General features: G+C 39.0%; 1 protein-coding gene across 1 annotated transcript; it reads left to right on the top strand.

Moving 5' to 3' along the window:
• Positions 1-6,666: 6,666 nt before the first annotated feature.
• On the top strand, positions 6,667-7,071 carry LOC145106063 (uncharacterized). The gene has a single exon (XM_079043114.1). It carries the CDS (start codon positions 6,667-6,669, stop codon positions 7,069-7,071), a length of 405 nt encoding a protein of 134 aa, XP_078899240.1.
• Positions 7,072-9,293: the final 2,222 nt, after the last annotated feature.

Genomic DNA, 9,293 nt, shown 5'->3' with positions numbered 1-9,293 from the left:
AACATAATTAATCTGGAAGTCAAAACATGCAAATTTGAAATGATAGTAAATGATTGACAGAAGATAGTAACACTTTACTTATAAATAAACAACAACTTTTATTTAATCATCAAATGTCAATTACACTTTACAAATTTCAAAAGCTATCTAATTTCTAAAACTAATATCATCCTTTAGCCCAATTTGCCCCGCATGCTGAAGATGCTTAACCCTACTCAGCCCGTTCATGAGGGGATCTGTTGGGTTCTCATCCGATGATACCCTCTTTGCCACGCGGAGTCCTTCTTCTATTCGATGTCTAATGAAATGGTATTTTCTGTCGATGTGTCTGGATCTCCCGTGATCCCTTGGTTCCTTGGCTAAGGCAACTGCCCTTTCACTATCACAGAAAATCTGCATAGGCTCCTTTATAGCTGGTACTACTCCAAGGTCTCCAATGAAGTTCTTTAGCCATATCGCCTCCTTTGTTGCCTCGCTTGCTGCTATGTACTCTGAGTCGCAAGTTGAATCGGCCACTGTCTCTTGCTTGGAACTTTTCCAAGTAATTGCTCCTCCATTTAAGGTAAAGACCCAGCCTGACTGAGAGCGGAAATTATCCCTATCAATCTGGAAGCTAGCATCACTATACCCTACTACTCTCAAGTCATCACTCCCACCGAGGGTAAGGACCCAGTCCTTAGTCCTCCGTAGGTACTTGAGAATGTTCTTTAACGCAGTCCAGTGAGCCTTTCCAGGGTTCCCCTGATATCTACTGACCGTGCTCTAAGCAAAGGCCACATCAGGACGAGTACAAGTCATAGCATACATGATCGAGCCTACAGCGGAAGCATACGATACTCGACTCATTTCAGCTATCTCAGCCTCTGTACTCGGGCTCAGAGTCTTACCCAGTCTGGCGTTACTCTGGATCGGTAACTCTCCTTTCTTGGAATCTTGCATGCTGAACCTATTCAGCACCTTATCCAAGTAGGTACTTTGACTAAGTCCAATTAGTATCTTACTCCTGTCTCTCAATATCCTTATCCCTAGGATATAGGCAGCTTCTCCAAGGTCCTTCATAGCAAAACACTTCCCAAGCCAGGACTTCACCTCCTGCAGAGTTGGGATGTCATTTCCTATGAGTAATATATCATCCACATACAATACCAAACAACTAACTATACTCCCACTAGCATTGACATATACACAGGACTCATCTTCGCTCCTCGAAAAACCAAACTCTTTGACTTTCTCATCGAAACAAAGATTCCACCTGCGAGGTGCTTGTTTCAATCCATAGATGGATTTCTCAAGCTTACACAATCTATTAGGGTACTCTGTACTGACAAAACCCTCTGGCTGACTCATGTAAACATCCTCAACCAACTTTCCATTAAGGAAAGCAGTTTTGACATCCATTTGCTATATTTCATAATCATGAAATGCAGCAATGGCTAGCATAACCCTAATAGACTTAATCTTCGCTACTGGTGAAAAGGTCTCATCATAGTCAACTCTCGGAGTTTGAGAAAAACCCTTTGCAACCAGTCGCACCTTATTAGTGTGTACATTCCCATCTGTGTCGGTCTTCTTCTTGAATATCCATTTGCACCGGACTGTCTTACAACCTGGTACATTGTCAACCAAGTTCCAAACTTGATTGAGATACATGGACTGTATCTCGCTGTCCATAGCCTCTTTCCATTTGGCACACTCGGGGCCTATCATGGCTTCCGTGTAGTTGTTAGGTTCATCCAAACTTACCAGTGTACTATCACTGATAAGTGTATACCTTCTGCAGTAATATGGAAACCATAGTAATGCTCAGGTGCATTCCTAACTCTAGTGGAACGCCTCAGAGGTACAGACTCGTCAGTTGGATCAACATGAGTTTCCTCCTCAGGTTGATTGCTAAGGTTTGAGGTTCCTTCACCACTTGACTCTTGAATTTCTTCAAGGTCAATTTACCTGCTACTGTTTCCTTGGCTTATAAACTCTCTCTCGCGAAAGACTCCTCTCATTGCCACAAAGACCACATTATCACTGGGTCTATAGAAGAGGTAACCAAAGGATTTATGTGGGTAGCCGATGAAAATACACCGCTCACTTCGAGGTTTGAGCTTATCGTGAGTCTCGCGCCTCACGAAAGCCTCGCAACCCCAAATCTTGATATGGTTCAAATTGGGAACTTTCCCAGTCCACATCTCGTGAGGTGTTTTGGTAACCTTTTTGGTAGGGACTAAATTAAGGATATGGGTGGCAGTCTCTAAGGCATACCTCCAAAATGAGATTGGTAGCGAAGCTCGACTCATCATGGAACGAACCATGTCCAACAAGGTTTGATTACGCCTATCAGCCACACCATTAAGCTGTGGTGTTCTGGGAGGTGTCAACTGTGAGACAATCCCACATTCCTTAAGATAGTCAAGGAACTATGTACTAAGATAGTCACCACCTCGATCGGATCGAAGCATCTTAATGTTCCTTCCCAGCTGATTCTCCACTTCCTGTTTAAACTCTTTGAACTTTTCAAAGTTTCCGACTTATTCTTGATTAAGTAGACATATCCATATCTACTATAATCATCAGTAAAAGTCACATAGAAGCGGTTAGCATCCCTTGTGGCGGTTCTGAAGGGTCCACACACATCTGTGTGTACGAGATCCAACAAACCTTCACCCCTAGCACAGGTACCAGTGAAGGGTGACTTTGTCATTTTTCCAAGTAAACAAGATTCACAACTATCATCCTACTTTAGGTCAAATGACTCCAAGACTCCATCCTTTTGGAGTTGGCCTATGTGTTTCTTGCTAACATGTCCAAGATGACAATGCCATAATGATGCTTTATCCAAGCTAGTGGAAGAATCAATACACAACACATTATTTCCTAGGTTATCTACAACTGACACAGTTTCATATACACCATCACAAGGTAATGCTTTAAAATAAAGAACATTATAAAAAGCATTAATACCACCACATTCATTATCAAATGAAAAAGTAAATCCTTGTTTGTACAAACCGTGAAAGGAAATAATATTTCTCGCCATTTCAGACGAGTAACAACATTTATTCAAATCTAATCTTAACCCACTACATAGCAACAAAGAATAAACTCCAATCTTGGTGACAGGTGAAGCTTTCTTATTCCCCATGATCAAGTTTATCTTCTCGTGCTCCACATTCTCACTTCTTCTTGGTCCCTGCAAATCAGAACATATGTGAATAGCACAACCTGTATCAAGGACCCAAGAATTAGAATATGGTGAGTTATTACAAAATATAGTGTAAATACCTGCATGGTTGGGTTTCACTTTCCCATCCTTAAAATCTTGCAAGTACTTTGGGCAGTTTCACTTCCAGTGCGCCTTTTCATGGCAATAGAAGCATTCAGCCTCTTTAGGGTTGGCAGAAGGAGTGACAGAACCACCTTTGGTTCTACTTGAAGAGGAGCCATCAAAATACTTTCTCTTGGTACCCTTCGAAGGGGTCTTCCTCTTCTTCCCTTTACCTTGCCCGATTGCCAGAACAGGGGCAGTGGTAGGAGTAGGAGTGGTAACAACCGATTTACCTTTAAGACCACTTTCGGCGGTCTTCAAAACTCCTTGAAGTTTGCTAAGCGTGACCTCCTCCTTGTTCATATGATAGGTCATTCGGAACTGATCATAACAAGTAGGTAAGGAGTGTAATATGATGTCAATTGCCAACTCCTCGGGAAAGTTCACATTCAACTTCATCAGATGGTCCACAGACCTTTGTATTTTCTACATGTGGCCCGTGATGGGTTCACCATCCTTCATTCGGGTTGTTATCATGGAGGAGATTATTTCATATCGCTCTTGACGAGCACTCTGATGGTATCTTTCCATCAAATCCTGGTGCATCTCAAAAGGATAAAAGTCCTCATAGGACTTTTGGAGCTTGGCTGTCATCATGGCCAGCATGATACATGCTACTTTAATGGCATCTCTCTCATGAGTCCTGAAGTCAGCGATCTCCTCTGGAGTAGTAGACGACTTATCAAGTTCCTTCAGCTCCTTGTCGAGGACATGTTCCTTGTCCTCATAGCGAGTAACCATCCTTATGTTCCTAGTCCAATCATTGAAATTAGTCCCATCAAAGATGACTCTCCCACAAAGGTCCATGAGAGAGAAGGAGCCGGTAGGGTTTGAGCCAGAAGCAACATTGTTGGAAGACATCTAAAAAAGAAGAAAGACAAGTTTAGATTAAATATATATATAGTCCTTAATAAGACACCCAAATGTAATATTAAGGCTAGGACCCAACACAATATTTTATAACTTAGAAGAGGGATGTCGTAATCCAAGCTATAAAATATTTGAAGGTAGGTGAATGATGATTCACTAATTCCCACCATGAAAACGAAATGTATTATTAGGTTTTAATTTGTTTTGAAACTCCTAGATTATTTTTAGATTCATTGAACTTTTCAATGGAATGTTTAAATCTCGATTGTGCCCTTCAAGTTTTGTGACTGGGATGCCGAGGATCACAAAAGAAGGTGTGAATAACCATGCAAATTAACTTGGTACTCTTAATTTTATCACCTAATCGATGTGCCGGTTAACCACACGCGCTCCACCGATCTATGATAAACCTTAAGCCACCCTTTGCCAACCTTGTTAAATCCAAGTTAGTGTGTCGGTTAACCACACACGCTCAACTAACGACTTAAGCAAGGTGCAAAGTGTGATTTCATGGGTTAGCACAAAATTCACATTTTCCTAAAGTAACTAAGATTGGGAATTTATAAAACATTTAGTTACTTTATAATAATCATTATACTTTTAATGAGAATTAAAGTCATTGTCCTACCCGTTCGGCTAACAACCCTCCACCAGTTAAGGAAGCAGTGGGTGAGAGTGGACACCCATTAAGCTGCCATTTTATAGGCAACAACCTTATACCCCCTTTATAGACCGGCTTCGTGAATGAGGCCTACTAACGGTAAAACTACTTGATCTTTTACATATATATATATATATATATATATATATATATATATATATATATATATATATATATTATTAACTTATAATACTATAAAGTATAAGGGTTGAATTTTAACTTTTAAAATTCTAGGGGTTGGAACTAAAGTTTTCTAAAGTGACTTTACATGTTCCAAAACTTGAGGGCAAGTTTTGTAACTCTTCAAAACTTTTCAACTTCATAACTTATGAGTTAATGGTTTATTAAAATGAAGACTCTTCATTTTATGTAACCTATGTGTTCTTTAATGGACTTTAAAAGAAAAGACTTTTGGTAATCCATAACTTGAGGACAAATTATGGACTCCATTAAAACATCTAGATCAAGAATTAAACTAACAAAAAATTTGCAAATAATTCCTATGATCTACCAAACTCATAAGTGTATGAACATTCATATCAACAATTTCAAGAATCATATAAACACATATAAAACTTGAAAATTTGATAATAACCATTGAAAATGGATTAGCATAATCATTACCACACCAAAAAACAGGTTTTACAAGTCAAAAACAGTTTAGGGTAATGATTCTAGTCCATTTCCAACAGCAAAACTCGAAATTCTGCACATAGGGGCTCCTACTCGCCGAGTGCAAGAACCTACTCGACGAGTAGGATGCATTTTCACTTGGACTCGTCGAGTCCCCCCATGGACTCAGCGAGTCCACTGCACAGTGAACAGAAAAATCAATTTTTTCAAGCATTTGCATCAAGTATCAAGAAAACAAGCCTAGGCTCTGATACCACTAATGGGTTTTGAGCATTCTAACACTCCTATGGTGTACATGCAACCCTGGAAACCTTGGATCTATGTTTTACTAAGATACATGCAAATTTAATTTTTCCAAGGTTCTTATCCTAACTAGAATGGCATGGGGAACTTGAAACATAAAAGCTAGTAGAATAACACACCTTTGTTGTTGCTTGAATTCCTTAAGAGCTTTGTGATCCTAGCACCCCAAATGTGATGCCTCAAATGTTTCACACAACACCACAACTCTTGGAATAACTTGAGAGAAGTACATTATCACTCAAAATTGGCTAGCCCTCCTTGTTCTTATCTATGTGCCGATTTTGCTAGCCTATGGGGTCTTTATATAGTGTGTCACAAGTAGGGTTACACCATGTAAACCCTAATTGACATGGCTTTTCATTTCCTCCATGATCCATGGGTTTTAACCTCCATGTAGCACCCTATGGGTTTTATCCCAATCCAATAAACCATGGATCATTAGCCCACTATATAAGAATGTATGATTTACACAATCAATCCCATATATTTAATTAGTCTCTTTTTTATCACAAAATTAATTCGAAATTAACTCTTGATCAATACTAATTAAATAATATGATTTCATATTAATATATTATAACTTATAATATATTAACAAATCATAAGTGTCCTTCTTCTCATTTTGTCTATCCAATTATCATGATGCCATGCAATCCAAATGGACCATGTCAACCGGGTCAAGTACATACCAGAAATAGTTATGCACTTAGAAACCTTATCCAACACTTATCACCCTCAAACCAATGGTCAAGTAGAGATTTCCAATAGACAAATCAAAGGAATCTTGGAGAAAACAGTCAATCCAAACCGCAAGGACTGGAGTATAATATTGGATGATGCCTTATGGGCATACCAGACCGCTTACAAGACTCCTATTGGCATGTCTCCATACCAATTAGTGTTTGGGAAACCATGTCGTATTCCGGTAGAGCTTGAACACAAAGCTTTTTGGGCTATTAAAAAATTCAAATTGAATGAAGATGAAGCGGGTAATAAAAGGAAGTTAGACATTCAAGAACTAGAGGATATTAGAAATGATGCGTATGAAAATGAAATGATTTACAAAGAGAAGACCAAGGCGTATCATGACAAGATGATCTCTCGAAAAACCTTCACAAAAGGTCAAAAAGTGTTGCTTTACCATTCAAGATTCAAGTTTATATCAGGGAAGTTAAGATCAAGATGGGTTGGTCCTTTTGTGGTCTCAAAAGTCTTTGACCATGGTGCGGTGGAAATCACGAGCCAACAAACCGGGAAGACTTTCAAAGTTAATGGCATAGATTGAAACCATTTTATGAAAGATCCCAAGTGAAGAATGAAGAGATGGAGGTGTTTAAGAAACCCACATACCAAGAACGAATCATACTCAGGGGCCAAGTCGAGCCAACAACTTAAAACAAGGGCAGCTAACCGGGAGGCAACCCGAGGGTATTTTCGTCTTTTCCTTCAAAACATTTTCGTTTCTTTAAAATTTTTGGTTTTTAATGTTCCAAATGTGTTATAACATGTTTTCAAATTATAAAACGAATTTCGGGATGTAAAACCATTTCTTTTGGATGATTTGGGATTTTTGGGTACAAAAATTGGGAAGTGGCAAACAGAGGCGTACACGGCCCGTGTCCATTTTTGTCTGACACTCAACACGGGTCGTTTTCAAGTGTTATGTAATTTTGTTTTTCAAATCAGATTCGTACACAGGTCGTGTCTCTTTAGTGTAATATCACACGGGTCGTGTTCAACCAAATCTCAACACTTTTTCACCCAACACAGGGTGTGTTGTTTTAGTGTAAATGGACACGGTGTCACACCCCCGAACCAGACGGCGGAAAACGTCCAGGGGCTTGTGCGTGACTTCATTTTGCAATATCATCACAATGTACATAACTGAAACAAGTCAACACCATCATCATACATATCAAAATACAACCAACATTGTTTACATCAAGTATAACATCATAAATTACATGTCAAAATATTCAATGTATGATGATAAGGAAATAGAACAAATTCCACACTTCATGCTGACCTTTCCGCTTAACGATTCCCTGATAATACAAGTTATTTTGAAAAACGTCAACATATATAATGTTGGTGAGTTCATAAGCATATTTGAATGAAAATTTTTGTATTGTTCAAAAAACACACCAGAAAATGCAATATTTTCTGTAAAAATGGTTTGAAAGTGATGTATCGAAATCAAGTATTAATGCATGTGTGTTTCCTGTTTTTGGAATGTAAAAATGTAATACGGATAAAAATCCGGTACTTTCTGTTGTAAGTAAAAGGCATTGTTTAGCTGTCCCCAGAAAATCCTATATTTTCTGTTTATAAAATCGTTGTGGTCTCAACCCTAAGACCGAATATCAGTGTATGTATGTTTTGTAACAACAAGATTTTAAAAATGTTTCATAAAACTATGTTGAACAGGATCTCTAGGTGATCCGTTTTAACCATACTTGATTATGACGAATTCGCCAGTCGTGGCGTTCTTAGGCGCCGACTTGATTTATGGTAAGGTTTGTAACCCTAGACTAGCCTAGTCTAGCTGTAGCGAACAACTCAGGTGTGGGGTGTCACCCTGTATAGATCTATACACAATCTGTCGCTCTCCCTCCAGGAGACTCTAGTTATAACTACATGCTACGATTGTACACTCTAGAGGTGTCAACCGACATGTCTCACTAGCATCCTTGGCGGAGTTTACGCGAATATTGTATTATGTTATATATTGTTTACTTGTATGTTGTATGTATGAAAATCCCAACGAGTATGTATATGAATGTACGAGACCCAACAGACATGTAGAAGGACCACTAAGGCTCAGTAAACATGTAATATATAGTTTAGGTCCAATAAGCATGTATATGGGCCACTAAGGCCCAATAAACATGTAGTGAGTAATTCAGGCCCAATAAGCATGCAAATGGGCCACTGAGGCCCAATAAACATGTAGTGTATAATTCAGGCCCAATAGGTATGTAAATGAGCCACTAGAGCCCATTAACATGGATTATACATGTTAGGCCCAATAAAAATGAAAATTTACATCGTTAGTCTAATTGTATGTAAGTTGACATTTTTGGTCCAAGTAAATATAAATTGATGTTTTCGGCCCATTAATATAAAATTTACATTTTCGGCCTATTAATATATATAATTTACATTTTCAACCCCATCTTCGCTGCCTCATGTTTAACTCCTTTTGGTTTAGGATGTGATGGAGGCTTTTGTGATTCGTGAAGATGGTGCACTTTGTACCGTAGAGGTAGTGCCTCAAAATCTTTAGGGCGAAGACCGCAGCTCCCAGATCGAGATCATGAGTAGTGTAATTTACTTCTTGCGTATTTAGTTGCCTGGATGCATAAGCTATCACCTTTCCACGCTGCATGAGGACACAGCCTAACCCTTGATTCGAAGCATCGCATTAGACTACAAAATCTTCGGTTCCCTCTGGTAAGGATAGTAGTGGTGCACTACAAAGGGCTCACTTCAGGGTTTGGAAGGCGA

Source organism: Lactuca virosa, chromosome 4 (genome assembly GCF_052849685.1).
Source record: "Lactuca virosa cultivar CGN04683 chromosome 4, Lactuca_virosa_CGN04683_v6, whole genome shotgun sequence".
Taxonomy (NCBI): domain Eukaryota; kingdom Viridiplantae; phylum Streptophyta; class Magnoliopsida; order Asterales; family Asteraceae; genus Lactuca; species Lactuca virosa.
Note: the sequence above shows the minus strand (reverse complement) of the source record. Positions and strands in the feature narration are given on the sequence as shown.

Excerpts from the sequence above, each read along its gene's own strand:
- LOC145106063 (XM_079043114.1), top strand. The coding sequence starts at position 6,667 with ATGTCTCCATACCAATTAGTGTTTGGGAAACCATGTCGTATTCCGGTA.